This window comes from Perognathus longimembris, chromosome 14 (genome assembly GCF_023159225.1).
Source record: "Perognathus longimembris pacificus isolate PPM17 chromosome 14, ASM2315922v1, whole genome shotgun sequence".
Classification (NCBI taxonomy): domain Eukaryota; kingdom Metazoa; phylum Chordata; class Mammalia; order Rodentia; family Heteromyidae; genus Perognathus; species Perognathus longimembris.
The window spans coordinates 10,813,579-10,830,972 of record NC_063174.1 but is presented as its reverse complement, the minus strand read 5'-3'; the positions used below and the strand labels follow the sequence as shown (position 1 = coordinate 10,830,972).

The window sequence follows — 17,394 nt, the reverse complement described above, 5'->3', positions numbered from 1 at the left end:
GATGCGAATGGTGGACAGGTAAAGAATACTTTTGGTCACTTGTTTGTTTTGTTTTGCTTTGCTTTGCCACAGTATAAATACTGGGATTACAAGCATGGACCATCATTCCCAGCTGAGAATTCTATTTTTTTTTTTTAGGAATGATTTCTCTTGTGTTTTAGGATACAGGTTGGCAAACAAAAATTGGTATAATAATTACTAGCGATATAATATAATATTCAGAGATTAACTTAAACTTTCTGAGTCTCAGTTGCATCCAAAAGACTGAAAACCATTACCTCTTTCTCTTGTAATATGAATGCCAGAAATGCGTGTCATATTTCCTAGAACACATGAAAAGGAAGAGTGGATCAGGAGCCGGTGGCTAACACCTGTAATCCTAGTTACTCAGGAGGCTGAGGCTTGGAGGATAAAGATTCAAAGTCAGCCTAGGCAGAAAAGTTTGCAAGACTCCATCTCCAATCAGACATAAAATGCTGGGCTGGAGTGTGGCTCAGGTGGTAGAGAGCCAACCATAAGCAAGCCACCTGAGCAAGGACCTAAGCCCTGAGTTCAAGCAAGGAGCCCAACACACAAAAAAATAATAATTCTTTAACCTTTATCTAAGACTATCACATAAACTTGGATCTCAAAGAACCCAAGAAAATGTATTTATTATAATTAGTTTGGAATTCAATCTATCTAATACTTTTTTAGTAAAGGAGGCTAGGCTTCAATGAACCATTTCCATTTATTGAAGCACAAGGCAATCTTTTGAAAACTTATATTGTAATTTCCTCCACATCATGGTTAAAATAATCTTGAGAATAATTTCTATGAGCAAGGTAAGAGAAAGCTAATGTGCTAATAATAATTACTAGGGACTTAAAAGAGGGATTATAAAGAATGCCCGAGTCTGGAATTTGTACACAGAAATACATTGCTGCTGCTCTGGACACAACTAGAAGTTCCACCTTCATCTACTCTGAGGCCAAAGTTCAAAAAATCCAATCACATTGTCTCTGGATGGATGGGTAGCAGAGTTATGAAACAATACCAACACTGACACTGACAGGCACTGGTGGCTCACACCTATAATCCTAGCTACTCAGGAGGCTGAGATCTGAGGATAAAGGTTCAAAGCCAGCCCTAGCAGGAAAGTCTGTAAGACTTTTATCTCCAATTAAATACCAAAAACCCAGAAGTGGATCTGTGGCTCAAGTGGCAAAAGAGTGCTAGCCTTGAGCGTAAAAGTTCAGCAACAGCACCCAGGACTAGCAGAAAAAAAATAAACAATAAACTTTCCATATCAGAGTCTGGAAGTAGTGGGAAAAGCTGAAGACTTTGGTGCTGTCCCTGGAAATGAGAAAACAAGACAATGGAACGTCTTTAAACTGCTGAAAGGCTTTAAAAAAATACATTGTCAACCTATAATCTTATACCTAATGAAAATGCCTTTGAAAAATGAAAACGAAATAGACATTTTCGAACATGCAAAAGCAAAAAAGAACTCATCACCACTCGACCTGAGCTACAAGAAATGCTTGAAAGACATTCTTTTGACAGAAGGAAAATAATACCAGAGAGAAATAAGGATCTACACAAAGGAATGTAAAGCACCAGAAATAGAAGCTATGAAATATGAAGGACTTTTTTTCTTTAGCATTTACGTCTCTTTGAGAGATAGCTACATGAAATAAAGGTTTATAATATGTTTAGAAGCATGATACGTGAGAACAGTACAAAAACCAGGGAGAAGGAAGCGATAGAAGCATACACGAGTACTTTGACAGCGCTAAGTTAGACAGACAATGATAAGTTAAATCTCAAAGCAACTACTGAAATAACACAATCATACCTAATAGTTGTTTCTAAGAGCAACTCAGAAAAACAAAATTCAGGTAGATTGTTGGACAACATTGTTTCACAATGTTCATACATCAAATGGACATAAATAAATAAACCACAACTTCATACAAAAACAAAAGAAAAAAAGAAACCAAAGACTTTGTCTTGGGCCTTTGTAATTATCCCATACACACGGACTATTTTATAGTACAATTAAGTATACACACAACAAGGTTCCTGGAATACTTGCAATGAAATCGTGTTTTGTGTTGTTGCCTTTGGGTGTTTGTTTTTTTTCTTAAACAAGTTTCTGTGTTGTCCTTTGAGTTGATAATAACATGGCCACACCACGAGCCAAGTATGGCAGAGGGGCCGGGCGCTCGGAAGGCTGCTCTGCTCATTCACCATCATTACAAATGACTCCTTAGCAATATGTACACAATCAAAAAATGGACAGAAAATGCAAACAAGTTTTCCCTTTTAAACTGCTTTTAAGAACAAAAGAGCCGGGGCCTTGGAAGTCCTGTGTGTTTTCTTTTCCTCCCACATGGTGGTTTGGGTGGCTGGTGGAGGGCTTGAGCCCTTCTGCCTGCAGCCCGGTGACCAGGCCCTACAAGAGGCAGGGAGGGCGGGGCGAACACATCACTGTTTCTTGGTTTAACTTTTCTTCTTTCTCTCCCTTCCTTCCTTCCTTCCTTCCTCCCTTCCTCCCTTCCTCCCTCCCCCCCTCTCTTTTTCTTTTTTTCCTGTCCAGTCATCCTTATTTGTCTTGTGTATCCTCCTCCTCCTCCCCCCCTCCCTTCCCCTCCTCCTCCTCCCTGCTTGCTTCTCATGCCTTAGCCTCCACAGCTCTATCTCTCTCCTCTTCCTCACCATCCCCTTCCTCCTCCTCCCCTCCTCCTCCTGCAACCTCCCCTTTCTTCACCTACTCCATCTGCCTCATTCTCAGCCTCTGGTCCTGAGCATTCACTTGGGCAGAGGCGTCTGGTCCATTCCCTGCCTCCTCTACAACTTCCTTCTTCTCCCTCAGGCCCTTGGTGAGGGGGAGCTGGTGATTGGTACAGAGATGGGGGGGGCAATGAAAGAACTGCCCAAGTCTGAGGGGGGAGAAGAAAGAAAGAAATGGCGGCCTGCCCACAGACCCACAGATCAATGCAAAGATGGCTTTTCACAGCAGCCCCGGGATGCTAACAAGGTTTTAAGAGATTAAAGGAATTGTAGAAAACACTTAATCCAAAAAGAGGTAAAAAGAAAAAAGGAAAAGAGGCCAGGTGAAATGCCTCCAACAGAATACCAACAGCAGATGGCAGGTTTCAACTCAACAGTGACTAGGCAAGGAATGCAGCTCAATGGTAGAGCTCTGTGTGTAGCTAGTGTGAGGTACTGGCTTAGACTTCTAGTAACACACACACACACACACACACACATAAACTCAACAATATCAGTGATGATATTCACAAATGGGATTAGACTAAAAATCTTAATTATAAGAAATGATTGTCAAACAGACCAAAAATAAAAATAAGACACAACCATCTGCTGTTTATAAGAATCCACCTTCATCACGTAGCCTAAGCGTAAAAGGAGGCTGCAGACATCCCAAGTGAAGGTGTAAAAGACAAGCTGTGTCTGTGTTAGGAAAAGAAGAAGGCTGCTGACAGCAGCATGCCAGCAAAGACAACAGCGGGATCATTTCCTAATAGTAAAATGTTGACTGCAAAAGGTAGTAACAATTCTAAATGTTTATAAACTTAACATGGCTTCAAAAGAGATAAATCAAAAAATGATACAACTGTAAAGAGAGCCAAGAAACTCCCAACAGAGCAAATGATTTTGATGTTTGTTTTTCAATAATTGACAGAAAAAGTACACAGAACTGTAATAAGTGTGTAGACTTCTTGAATGATACTATGAAATAAGTTGACCCAAATAATATTTATAGAATAATCCACTCAACAACAGAAAAACAAACAAACATTCTTTTCAAATGTGCAGACACATTTACCAAGATAGACCAAAATTTGGAACATTAAACAAGGCTCTATACATTTGAAAGGATTCCAGTCATACCAAGAAAGTATTCTAACTACAATAGGATCAAATCAATTATAATACCAAGATCTCTAGAAACATTTAGAAATTAAAGAACATAAAGAAATTAAAGAAGATAACATATATAAATATTAAAAGGTCAGCAAAAGAATAGTTTGAAAATATTTTAACTGGTGTGAAATGAAATCTTGGCATGATGACAAAGAACTGTATGCAATAATATTGATGTGCAATATTACTGATGAATCTTGAAATAATGATACTAAGTGGAAAAGGCCAGAAAGAATCATAGTTTGCTTCTATTTTCAGAAAGTTCTAGAAAATGTAATCTACAGTGATCAAAAGCATGTCAGTGATTGCCTAGTGATGGGAATAGGTTCAGGGAAGAAAAGGAAAGAAGGATTACAAAGGAGCAGGAGAATTCCTGCAATATTAGACATACTCATTATCTTAATTGTGATCCTATTTTCATGAGTATATACACAGAACAAAATTTACCAAATTTCACACTGTCAACGTGTATAGTTTCATGCATATCAGGAATACGAGATGAAAAGAAAAAACCAGAGAGAAATTTATAGCAGCTGGAGGATAGGTAGAAGCCTGGGGAGAATTCGTTTGGAAAAATAAATTAGATTCTGCCTGGTGAGCTGATTTGTGGACTTGAGAGCAGAAAGTCCAATAATAGAAACCAGGGTTAAATAATAAAGCAATAGATGATGTATGGCCATGGTAAGAGCAATGAAAGGAAAGAACTGATGTGAGGAAGTAGGACTGGATTTGGAAGATGTTGAAGATGTGGAATTGAAAGGAGTTTAGTGGAGGAGAAGTGTTTGTCTTGATAGCTGCTATGAGCTGAATTGTGTTCTCTGAAAATCCTAACACCATGACTGTATTTGTAGAGAGACCTTTAAAACGCATCTTAGTCCATTTGCATTAGTATAGTAGAATAACGGAGACCACGTCCTTTGAGAAAAAAAATGTCTCACAGAAGTAGGAGCAATGAAATCCAAAGCCATGTGTCAACGTCTGGTGAGGGCTTTGCTGCATCCTCCAGAAGGGAGAGACCCGTGTGGCAGACAAGAGTTCACTGGCCAAATGATGCCCCAGCTCTCTTTTATGAGGAATTTAGCTCCACTAATTAGAGAGAAGCCCTTGCCTTATAAGCTCTTCAAGGTTCCATCTTCTAGCAAGGTGCCAGTGGCTGTAATACTAGCTACTCAAGAGGCTGGGATCAGAGGATCATGGTTCAAAACCAGCTCAGGCAGAAAAGTCCATAAGACACTTATCTCCAGTTAGGTACCCCCAAAAAGCCAGAAGTAGAGCTGTGGCTCAACTGGTACAATGCTAGCCTTCAGCAAAAAAAAAAAGTTCAAGCACAGTGCACAGATCTTAATTTCAAGCCTTAGGAGGTTAATCAGTTCCATCTCTTAATGCTATCACATTGGTAGCATCTGAATTTTGGACAGAGGAAACCATAGCAGGAGGTGAGTAAGGTTAAATGGAGTCATAAGCATGGGGATCTAATCTGATTTGGTTTCATAACAAGATTTTCCTCACTTCACTGTGTGAAGAACTTGGCCATGTACAAATCAGGAAGAGTTCTCACCAGAAAAATGAAGCTTGCTGGACCTTGAGCTTAGACTTGTCAGACTCTAGAACTGCAAACTCTAGAGAGAAGATGGGCTGGGAACAAGAATGTGGACACCACCATGAACAGATAACACTGGAAGAGTCGTGGCACAACAGTGTAGGATGGAAGTCCAACCACAGATGCTGAGAAGTCAGGAGACAGAGGAAGAACCCCAGGACAGTCTGGTGACTCTAGAGCTTACAATCTCCCTGAAAGAAAACAAGTGCATGTGCCACCAATAGTAAATTAATCAGTAGGAATGATTTGTGCTAAGAATGTAATAGGTAAGTGTCCTGGAGATTCAGTCATTTATTCTGCAAATGTCCATTGAACTCCTACAATGTGGCAAACATTTAGTTGTTGAAAGGGGCTATTGGGCTCAAAAAGAAGAAGGGTATGATTTACTGCTAAGGATAGAAGGAATGATGCTCAGGATAAATGGAAAGGACCAAAAAGCACAGTCGTTTAGGTATATGGTGTGGGATGGGCGAAGGAAAGAATTGTATCTTGAGAAGAGTTCAAAGAGGGCAGGGAGAAGAATTGAAGGGGAAAGCTACCTGGCTAAGTTGGTGTCCGAGATGAATGGCTGAAAAGTATCCTGCAGAATATAGCTAGTCCTAGAACTTTTCTTACTGTCGTGTTTTCTGGGGCTACTCCTCTCCAGCTTACATGCAAGGCTGCCAAGAAAGGATTGCGCCTTTCACCCTGGCTTTGGAAACACAGACGAAAGTTATTCTATCACCCTACACGTGTCCCATTGCCCTCAGACCTGGAGAGAACATTTCTCATCACAAAGTTCCAAGACTTCATTAGATAAGGATTGTCAGTAGCACAACATTTCTTAAGGCTGTGATCTACACATGGGCTTGTTCAAGTAGCGCAGTGCAGGAGGCTTGGTAATTCGAAGTCAACCATAACTTATATTGAAGTGGATTTGTTTAGACCTTTAGAAAGCTCGACGTGTGTGGTAGGACACAGATATATGGTGAGTAGTTAAGGTGAGTAAATGCAGGAGTAAAACTTAACTATCATCTTTTGCTCCCCAATCTAGCTGCAGAGCTTGCCGGGCCGGCCCTGAGCCTGCAGTTCCGCGGATGACCGGGAGAGGGTGCTGTGGATCTCCTCCTCTCCAGGGCTTGAGCTTGGGCGGAGCTGGGGACCCCAGCCTGAGTCTTTGAGATTCCCCAAGCAGGGAAGGGGTGAAAAAGAGCAAGGGGAAGGTTACCGAGAAAGTAACTGAGGAGGGACCCCCCCCCATCACCCCGCGCGCCGTTGCGACCCCGAGGAACATGCAGATGCCAACATCCAAGCCCGTGGCGCACGGCTTGGGTCTGATGAGGGCTGGGGGGGGGGGGGGGGGGGGGAAGCAGGTTGTGATCATCTGAAGTTGAGGAGAGGGGCCAGACCTATGACACAGCTTTGCCTGACGTGCAGGGGAGCCTGGGTGGGGTCCCTAAAACCCTAAACAATACCAAGTTAAACGAAGCGGCCGGGCACACGCGCTGCGCCCCTCGTTTAGGGCTCCAGAGCACGTGTGCAACTTTCTCCAGGGCCGCCCTCGCGTGGCAGCGCCCCCGTGCAGCTCCCCGCCGGTCGGGATGGGGGGGTTCCTTTCTCCCCTCAGCCCACGATCGCCCCACCCCACGCCGGGCTTCGAGGCAGGTCTCCCCGCAGCTCGGACTGCGCGCGCATCCCTCCCCGTCCTGCCCCTCGCACGCGGCTCCGCTGGCCCCCTCGGGTCGCGGGGGGGGGGGCATCATTGCTGAATCGCCCCTTCTCGGGGGGGGGGGGCGCTTTGTAACACCCCTGGGCCTCCACACACAGCCAGGGGCTGCAGACTCCAGCCCTGGCCCGCCGGGGGCGTCCCGGGAGGCCCTGCGGAACCCGCCCTCCCCCCCCCCCCCCCGCAATGTCACTGGGGACAACTTGGATGGAGGTTTGAACTGTGGGGAACCGTGCAAAAAAGGCAGGCACCCCAAGTGTCAGCCTTAAGGAGGGCTCGGCGCGACGGAAAATGGAGTTCTGCCACCCGAGGACCCCATCTCCCCGCAGGGCCACGCAGCTGCCCTCCAAGATCCCCGTGCAATCCCCGCCACAACACCCCCTGCACCCCATTCCATGCATGGTCTACCCCGAGGCCACAACTTGAGGAAACCTTCCTCACAGGTCCCCCATGGTCAGAGCAAGGGGCGAGGGGGCCGTTCCGGGGTTCTCAAGCCGCCCGGCTGGACGTCTAGTGCGGCCTGGGCCCTGCGGAGGGCTTCGTCTCAATGCGGGTGCCCGAGTGCGTCGGTGGGGGGGACCCCGAGAGGGCTCCGGGGAAGCCCACGCTGGGGAGATCCCGTTCAAAGGCATTCCTCCGGGCTGGGGTGGGGAGCAGCGCCCCCCAGCGTTGGGTTTCCTCCCTGCGTTCCTGGCCCTGGGCAAGGGTGCCTCGACGGCACTGTCAGCCCCGGGCCCCTACAGCCCCTGGAGCCTGGGAGAGGTTCCAGTGCCTTCCACAGAGAGCCAGAAGGTTCTGCAAAGTCACAATACAGAATGGGAAGTAAAATAACTCCTGCTCACTAGCGATGTAAGATTCAGAGCTCACGCACACGGCTGCACCCCATTACCTGACACGCTCACGCATACAGCTGCACCCCATTACCTAACACGCTCACGCATACAGCTGCACCCCATTACCTGACACGCTCGCAGGCGATCCACAGGCGCGCTACACAGGCCGTGTGCGCAGGGCCGAGGCTGGGTTTGCTGGGGGTTGTTGCAGCTGTGATGGGGGCACCCACACCGCCCCCAGGGGAACCGCAAAGCTGGGGCCCAAACTCCAGGACACTGCCTGGCACCAGGGGAAGAAGGTTCAGACGTGGCGGCCAGGCGCACAGGCAGAACTTCATCCGCCCTCTCCCCCCACGGGCGCCGGAGTAACGAGGCTCACCACCCAGGCACTAATCATTGCAGCGAGTTGTTGTTACTATATAAATCGCGGGTAGAGAGGAGCAGCATTTAGGTTGTTGAAGGCTGAAACGTGGCCCTTCCAACAGAACCGGATACAGTCCCGTCCAATAAACACTTGCTGAACGGATCGCACACTGCGATAGAACTTGGGGCAAAAGGACACACCAAGAAACTCATCCAATGCCCTGGGGAGGAGTGAAGGCCATTAGGGGACTTAGGACAAAAGCAGGCCAGCGGAGGAGGAGGAGGAGGAGGAGGAGGAGGAGGAGGAGGAGGAGGAGGAGGAGGAGGAGGAGGAGGAGAAGGAGGAGGAGGAGGAGGAGGGGAGGGAGGAGGGGAGGGAGGAGGGGAGGGAGGAGGAGGAGGGAGGAGGGGAGGGAGGAGGGGAGGGAGGAGGGGAGGGAGGAGGGAGGAGGGGAGAGGAGGAGGAGGAGGAGGAGAAGAGGAGGAGGAAGAGGAGAGGAGGAGGAGGGGAGGAGGAGGAGAAGGGGGAGGAGAGGAGGAGGAGGAAGAGGAAGAGGAGGAGGAAGAGGAAGAGGAGGAGAGAAGAGGAGGAGAGGAGGAGGAGGAAGAGGAGGAGGAGGGGAGGAGGAGGAAGAGGAGGAGGAGGGGAGGAGGAGGAAGAGGAGGAGGAGGAGGAAGAGGAGGAAGGGGAGGAGGAGGAGGAAGAGGAGGGGGGAGGAGGGGGAGGAGGGGGAGGAGGGGGAGGAGGGGAGGAGAGGAGGAGGAGGAGGGGAGGAGGAGGAGGAGGAGGGGGGAGGAGGAAGAGGGAGACGGGTACCCTCTACTCAATATCCCATTCTGCCAAGCTACACCGTGGGCCTAACGTTAGCCTTCCGTGCGAGCTCTGTGACCTTGGCTCTCCAAGTGACCCCAGAGGGAAAGAAGGGGTTTGCCTGTGGCCACACAGCGTGCCTGGAGGCTACCGGCGCCCGCGGTTGTCTGGGGCCGGGCCTGCGGCTCGGCACCCCGATTCCCAGCGCGGGGTTGGGGTGGTGCTGGGGGCCGCGCCCAGGGGCCCGCTCGCCGCGGAGAGCCAGTGAGCTGCGGGCTAAAGGGGAGCGCGAGGCCGCGAGAGGAGGACGGGGAGTTTGGAGTGGGACCCGCGCGAGGGAGCACTCGCTGGTTCAGCCCCAGCGGCCCCGTGGCGGATGAGCCAGGGAGGGAGCGGGGAGAAGGGGTGCTCTTCTCTTTAGGAGGCCTTTGCCACCCCCTTCCCCCCACAGGCCGCCGGGGTCCCCGGGCTGATTCTCGGCAAGGTGGCAGATCTGGAAGAGAAGGCCGAGGGCTGGGAATTGGTGCGGGAGGCAGGGCCGGGCCTGACCGCGGGAGCCGCAGAGGCCCAGGCGCAGGGACTGGAGCTGGTGCTGGTGACCCGGGTGGAGACTGAGGTACAGCCTTCGTGTGGGCAACGAGGGAAACCGGGTCCTATCCGGGTTCCGGCTTAGCGCGCCCAGCCCTCCTCGGCCCTGGGGTTCGAATCCTGGTCCAGGGAGATAACCCGGATTGTTCGCAGCCTTGCCACCCGAGGCCCGGGGCTGCCAGTCACGTGTGCCAAGATGCAAGTCTTCCCTCAGGTCTGGGCGAGCTAAAGCAGGGGAAAATATATTCATGAAAATAACTACAGAGCCCTCAAGTCTGCCCGGGAATTGGATGTGTGTACAAGGCATGGAGGCGTTTGCAGATGCCCGATCGGAATCTTCCAGAAAAACCTGGCGAAGAATGATCTCCATCTGGAGAGAGTGTTGAGGCTCTAGGAGCGACACACGCCATTCTGCACTGGGTGTTTCTTACGTCTAGCAGCCAGTAGGAAATAATGGAGAGGGAGAGAGAGAGGGAGACGAGTGGCTGGGGGGGGGGGTGTCTATCCCGCCTTCTCAGGATCACCCCACTGGAGATGCAGGCTGGCCTGGTCGCCCCTCCACACAAGGTCTGCATTCAGCCTTGCCAGCGCTTTCTTATGGTTCACTTGAACCCGGGGTCGCCCATCCCTCTCCGCTCCCCGGCTAGCACAATGGATAAAGCGGGGCGGATGGGGTCAGCGAGCCCCCAGACAGCGCCCCCCCCCAGCAGCCCCGGGGAGGGGGGACCCAGCCCGGCGAGCGCGCAGCTCACCTGGCCTCCGTCCCCGCGGGGCTGCCTGGCCCCGGGCAGCCGAGCGAGCCCGCCGGGGAGGAGTGGGGTGCGCCCCGCGCTTCCCCTCCCCTGGCAGTTGAGGCCCACGGTGAGGAGTGGGAAGGTGGAGACGTCGGTTGGGTGTAGAGCAAGTGCGAAGCGCGCTTCCAGCTGAGGGTGGAAACGCTTCCAGGCGAGGAACAGCGCAACTTTCCATTCTGTAATTGCGCTTCCCGTCTTCCAAGCCCGTCCTGCTGAATCCCAGAGTTCAAAACTGCCCGGGTAGCCCAGGGTGCTACCTCACTCTAAAGAAGGGGGGGGGGACGTATGAAAACAAACCCCCACATCAGGAAGCCTCCAGGCTGGGCCGCTCGGGGCCCCCGGGCGCTGCGGGCCCCGCGCTCCGCCCTCCGCCCGCGGGCGGCGGGGCAGCGGAACCGCCCGGGAGAACGGAGCTCCCCGCAGCCAACGCCACGAAGCCAGGGGAAACAGAGCCCTCCATGCTCTCCGAACCTGCGCCCCGCAGGAGCCCGCGGGGTCGGCCCGGCCCGGCGCCCCCCGCGCCCCCCGCTCCCCCTCCGCGGGCGCCCAAGGACCCTCGAGGAGCGGGGCTCACACTTGAAGCCTGGCAAGGCGCGCGCAGGAAGCCCACTTCCTCCTAAGCGGTTTCTTGCTCGCGGGATGAGAGGCGCCCAATTGAAGCCGAGTGATCCTCATCTCCTAATATCCAGCGCGGCCACAAAGCGCCTGGCCATTTACGCCGCCACTTTACACAAAGATATTTGGTTATTCCCGGGGAAGCGAGTGCACTTTTGCATGGCGGAGCTGCGGGGGGAGGCGAGGCTCCGCGCAGCCTCCCGCCCGAGGGCTGTGGGGCTCGGGTTCCCGCCCCGCCCGGGGTCAGGCTCGGGGGCTGCGGGCCGTGGACGGGCGGCCACCGCCTGCCGGACGCCTCCGAGGGGGAACCGGCGGGGCTCCGGGCCCGGGGCTGGGGCGGTGGTGTCCTGGGAGAGCTCCCGCCCCGGGGCACGGGGCAGGGGTCGGGGGCAGCAGGTTTGTGGGAGCTGGGGGGGGGGGGGCTGCAGGGCAGGACTCTCATATGAATCACCCCCCCCACACACACACACCCTTCCTGCAGCTTAGCAGACTGAATGTGGCATTCGCCTGGGCCGAGGAAGGGGTGGGGACAGGAGCGTGGGGTGTGCGGGTGTTGCGGGGAGGGGGGTACCTGGCCCCGCTGAGCAGCCCAGATCTGACGCGGGAGGGGGCGCGGGGATCCGCGACAGCCTCCCCGCGGCAGTCCTTCCCTTCCTCAGCCTCCCCTCCGCCCGCGGGGAGTCTCTCTGGTAAGGGGGAAGGGGGCGGGGAGCAGAGGTGTCCCCTTCTGACGGAGGCGGCCCGGGAGGCAGACGGACCGACAGACTCGGAGCCACCGCGCGGTCCGCGGGTTCCTCCCCAGCCTCGCCCGCTCCGGTGCTGGCGGCCGGGGCTCGGCGCGGGGAAGCCCCGATGTGGTCCGGAGGCGGTGGGAAGGCGCGGGGCTGGGAGGCCTCGGCGGGAGGGAGGAGCAGCCCCAGCAGGCTCAGGTGAACCCCCCCCCCTCCCACCCCATCCCTTTGGCTCCCCTCTTCCTAAAAGACCTGTCCTTGCCCGGGGAACCCCGACTGGAAGGGCAAAGTGGTTCCACTTTGTAACTCCTCAAGTTGCTTGCAAAGCACCGTGCACCTTCTTCTCTCCACCCCATCCCTCCCCGGCTACTCTTCACCCCACCTCCGGCCCTCCCCGCTCTCGGTTCCCTCCTCCTTCTCCTCCCCTGCCCCCTCCCCGCGCGCCCACGGCACCCCACAAAAATGGGGGGGTGGGGGGTGTGCAGGACAGGGAGAAAGTAATGCTTTGGGTCTCTCTCTCTCTCTCTCTCTCTCTCTCTCTCTCTCTCTCTCTCTCTCTCTCTCTCTCTCTCTCTCCTCTCTCTGAGACCTAAAAATCCTGACAAGTGAAACTTAAAGGTGTTTACCTTGTCATCAGCATGTAAGCTAATTATCTCGGGCAAGATGTAGGCTTCCATTGTCTTGTTGCTTTAGCGCTTACGCCCCGCCTCTGGTGGCTGCCTAAAACCTGGCGCCGGGCTAAAACAAACGCGAGGCAGCCCCCGAGCCGCCACTCAAGCCAATTAAGGCGGACTCGGTCCACTCCGTTACGTGGACATCCAACACGATCGGCGTTAAGGTAACACCAGAATATTTGGCAAAGGGAGAGGAAAAAAAAAAAAAGTAGCGAGGCTTCGCCTTCCCCCTCTCCTTTTTTTTTTTTTTTTTTTTCCTCCTCTTCCTTCCTCCTCCAGCCGCCGCCGAATCATGTCGATGAGTCCAAAGCACACGACTCCGTTCTCAGTGTCTGACATCTTGAGTCCCCTGGAGGAAAGCTACAAGAAAGTGGGCATGGAGGGCGGCGGCCTCGGGGCTCCGCTGGCGGCGTACAGGCAAGGCCAGGCGGCGCCGCCGGCCGCGGCCATGCAGCAGCACGCCGTGGGGCACCACGGCGCAGTCACCGCCGCCTACCACATGACGGCGGCGGGGGTGCCCCAGCTCTCGCACTCCGCCGTGGGGGGCTACTGCAACGGCAACCTGGGCAACATGAGCGAGCTTCCACCCTACCAGGACACCATGCGAAACAGCGCCTCGGGCCCCGGATGGTACGGCGCCAACCCAGACCCGCGCTTCCCCGCCAGTAAGTGAGGCCGCCCCCACCGCGGGGCCGCGGGTTCGGCGCCCGGGGGGCGCAGTCCGTACCGCCGGCTTCGGGGTGGGCACCCGGGCCAGCGGCGCCTGGGAGTTCGGGTGCGGGCGTTGGGGGTGCTGCCTCTCTGGCTGGGCTGGGCTGGGGGGGGAAGGTGGGGGGCCGAGGTCAGGTGCTGACGGGACTGGGCATCTCCAGGCGCGGCCAACGCCGCACTCTGCTCCGCGCCGCCGCAGCCCTCGGGCAGCCGAGGGAGGCCACCCCCGGGCCGGGCGGGGAGCGGCCTGGCCGGGCCTGGCCGGAGCTCAGGCGGCCCTGCTGGGACGCGGTCCTGGCCTGCGGGGCGGGCCGGCGGGAGGGCGCCCAGCTCCGGAGGGGCCCGGATCCTGGCGCCGAACAGGTGCCCTCCTGGGTGGGGACCAACCGGACGGAAACCGAGGGACGTCGCGTGGGCGGCTGGGGTTTTCCAAAGTGAACCCCTTCCCTCCCGAACCTCCCAAAGTTAGGGGCTACCGTCGGAACCCCAACTCCCGCCCCGAGCTCAGCTCGCTGCCTGTGGCCGGCTCACTCCGGGGCCTCTGAGTGGCCTTTCTCCCACTTGGATTCCGGGGTCCAGAGAGGGTGTTGAAACTCCGGGGGTGCAGGCGGGGTCGAAGCGGGGGGCACGCTCTCCGGGACGTTCCTCGGCCGCGGGGCAGGCACAGGCGCTAGCGATCCCCCCCCCCCCACCCACCCACCAGCAAGGCCTAGGGAGGCCGGGTGCCGTCGGGGGCGGGCCGGGCGCGCAGGCAGGGCTGGCGTGGCCCGGCTCCGGCCCGACGCTGTGCGTTTGTCGCTTTCAGTCTCCCGCTTCATGGGCCCGGCGAGCGGCATGAACATGAGCGGCATGGGCGGCCTGGGCTCGCTGGGGGACGTGGGCAAGACCATGACCCCGCTGCCCAGCGCGCCGCGCCGGAAGCGCCGCGTGCTCTTCTCGCAGGCGCAGGTGTACGAGCTGGAGCGGCGCTTCAAGCAGCAGAAGTACCTGTCGGCGCCCGAGCGCGAGCACCTGGCCAGCATGATCCACCTGACCCCCACGCAGGTCAAGATCTGGTTCCAGAACCACCGCTACAAGATGAAGCGCCAAGCCAAGGACAAGGCGGCCCAGCAGCAGCTGCAGCAGGACAGCGGCGGCGGCGGCGGGGGAGGCGGGGGCGCCGGCTGCCCGCAGCAGCAACAGGCGCAGCAGCAATCGCCCCGCCGCGTGGCGGTGCCGGTCCTGGTGAAAGACGGCAAACCGTGCCAGGCGGGCGCCTCGGCTCCCGGGGCGGCCGGCCTCCCCGGCCACGCGCAGCAGCAGGCCCAGCAGCAGGCGCAGGCCGCGCAGGCGGCGGCGGCGGCGATCTCCGTGGGCAGCGGGGGCGCCGGCTTGGGCGCACACCCGGCTCACCAGCCCGGCAGCGCCGGCCAATCTCCGGACCTGGCGCACCACGCCGCCAGCCCCGCCGCGCTGCAGGGCCAGGTGTCCAGCCTGTCCCACCTGAACTCCTCGGGCTCGGACTACGGCACCATGTCCTGCTCCACCTTGCTATACGGTCGGACCTGGTGAGGCGACGCGGGGCGGCCCTCGCCCTGCGCCACGCCACGCTCACCGCTTCCCTTCCACCCGCCACGGCCCACCGGCCACCCGCTGCACCGCGCGCTTCGAGTTCCTCCCCCCGTCAGAACCTGCCCTCGAGTAAACCAAGGAAAAAAACACGCCAAGGCCAAACTGCTGGGAATCTTTTCCTTCCCGCCCCCCCCTATCTAAAATGTGTTGGGTTTTTTGTTTTTGTTTTTATTTTTTAGAAAAGAGAAAAAGGAAATAAAAACAGCCAAACCAATCCAATTCCTTCTGGAGTCTTTAAACAGTGAAGGACATAGAAAGAACAGCTTTAGGGGTGTCTCTGGGGGTTTCCACGCTGGGGTGTGGGTGCAGAGTTTGGGAAGGGCTCTGTGCTGTCATGGCTTTGGACTTTAACCACCTCAAACTTCACTCTGGTCCACTCTGCCAGCCAAGTGGACTCGCTTGTAAATACCAGGATTTTTTTTTTTTTTTAAAGAAAGGATGGGAGCCAGGGAGAAGAAAGATTCTTCGACATAACCCACTAGTCCCTGTCACAAAGGACATGCCCCTTCCAGGCGGCCTCTGGCCATAAAGGTTGAGCCTGGAATGTCCCCTCAGAATATTGTTTTATGTTTGATGTGAACTTGTAGCTGTAAAATGCTGTCAAAAGTTGGACTAAATGCCTAGTTTTTAGTAATTTGTACATTTTACTGTAAAAAGAAATCCACACCCCGTCCCCTGCCCCTCACATTTTTTATGGGCATTGACAAATCTGTGTATATTATTTGGCAGTTTGGTATTTGCAGCATCAGTCTTTTTTTCTGTTGTAACTTATGTAGATATTTGGCTTAAATATAGTTCCTAAGAAGCTTCTAATAAATTATACAAATTAAAAAGATTCTTTTTCTGATTAAAAACATTTCTTTTGGTTTGGTTTTGATTTGGCTTTCAAAGGCTCCCCCCTCCCTACCGTTGGGAGGGTTCCTCCTTGGCCTGGTGGGGTTGGAATTGTCTGGGTTTGCATTTAAAGGCTCAAGAGGCTGGGCTCAGAGGAAGCAGGGAATTTTGTTCTGCTGGTGGTTTCAGTGGAACCAAATCTTGAGCCATTCTGGAAATCAGTAGCTGAAAGAGAAAAGACTAAACCACTTCTATAAGAGAGAGGGAACAAGGAAAAAAAAAAAACCCTCCCTTTAATATGATTCCTTTTTTAGAACCAGGCTTCTGTTTTTAGAGATCTCAAAAACTGGTCTTCTTAGACTGAGCCAAGTTTTAAAAGAGTGAACTAGGACATTTCATTTAAAATAACCAAGTAGGTTACTGTGTTACAGCAGAGAAGATTTCTATAAATTTGAACACCAAACTTATCGTTTCTAGTTTCCAGCCAAGCATATTCCCAATTAGAATGGAGCAGGGGGAAGGGTTGTTTTCAAAAGTGAACTTGCTGTGGGTTTTTAAGCTTTGCTCTGGACTAGCAATTCCTGCAATGGGACCAGCGGCCCTTATCTCTACCGCAGATGTGGCCTCTCAGTCCTCAGGGGCTTGTGGGACTGGGTGGCCTGCCTGGGGATGCCTCCAGCAGGACTTTCCAGCACAGGTTTCTTTTTTTTTTTATTCCAGTATTTTCCATTTGTGGGTTCCTTAGTCTTTCCAGCATGAAAAAAAATTTTTTTCCTGCTCCGAACTCTCCATCTCTCTACTCCCCAGGAAAGAAAATCATCTTAAACTTTTTTCTTCAATCTCTAATTTTCTAATATCGTGTGTGTGTGTGTGTGTGTGTGTGTGTGTGTGTGTGTGTTGGAGAACTATTAAGGTTGTGGTGGGTGGCAGGTGGTGACTGTGGATAGAGATGAAAATTATGGCTGTCCCTTCTCTGTCGTCTTTTCCACAAGGCAGTGCAGCCGGTGGGCTGCCTACAGTGGTTCCTCTGGAAGTGTTACATGGGAAATGCTTTAGATTTGATACGTACTCACTTCTTCCATAAATGCCCAACTTTCTTGGATCCTTTACTGCCCTCTTTCTGTCTTCCATTTCATCCTGTCTGTAACTCCCTTTACCCGAAATGTCCCATGCACCCCTACCCTTAGGGCCTTGTGTTAGCAGTCCTTGCCTCAAACCTAGCCGTCTTTCCCCTTCATTTCCAGAGGGGCTTCTACCCTGTGGTGCCTGAGCACTCTGAGCTAGGACCAAGAAAGCCTTTCTCCCTCCACCCCTCAGTCTGTCTACTGAGCTAAGTCCAGAAGTGACTTGAATATTGCAAAAGCATAGGTGGGCTGGACTCTAATTGTGCTGCTTGAGGGAAGCTCACCGGGCCTTCTATTTTGGAAAGAAAAGCAGAAAGTTTGTCTCTAGAGTGGGAGTCAGTAGTTACCAAAGGAGTGTTGATGGCCTAATCCCACTAGGGTCTGGCCGGGGAGGTGAAGACCGGTGGCCGGCCTGGAGAGGTGACTCACATCTACCATTTGCTTCAGAGATGGGAGCTTCGTTCCACCAG

At 53.9% G+C, this 17,394-nt stretch overlaps 1 protein-coding gene across 2 annotated transcripts; it reads left to right on the top strand.

The window, feature by feature from the left end:
* Positions 1–12,091: 12,091 nt before the first annotated feature.
* Nkx2-1 (NK2 homeobox 1) lies at positions 12,092–14,906 on the top strand. Of its 2 annotated transcripts, none has more exons than XM_048362510.1 (3): positions 12,092–12,168; positions 12,924–13,309; positions 14,161–14,906. In XM_048362510.1, the coding sequence occupies exons 1-3, from the start codon at positions 12,092–12,094 to the stop codon at positions 14,904–14,906; spliced, it is 1,209 nt and encodes a 402-aa protein (XP_048218467.1). The 2 variants fall into 2 exon arrangements, with proteins under 2 accessions (XP_048218467.1, XP_048218468.1); XM_048362511.1 differs by lacking the exon at positions 12,092–12,168 and adding an exon at positions 12,678–12,808.
* Positions 14,907–17,394: the final 2,488 nt, after the last annotated feature.

Bases quoted from the DNA above. Each gene is read 5' to 3' on its own strand.
- Nkx2-1 (XM_048362510.1), top strand. From the start codon at position 12,092: ATGTGGTCCGGAGGCGGTGGGAAGGCGCGGGGCTGGGAGGCCTCGGCG. The intron at 12,169-12,923 runs GTGAACCCCCCC...TTCCTCCTCCAG, and splicing joins AGCAGCCCCAGCAGGCTCAG to CCGCCGCCGAATCATGTCGA. The intron at 13,310-14,160 runs GTAAGTGAGGCC...TGTCGCTTTCAG, and splicing joins AGACCCGCGCTTCCCCGCCA to TCTCCCGCTTCATGGGCCCG.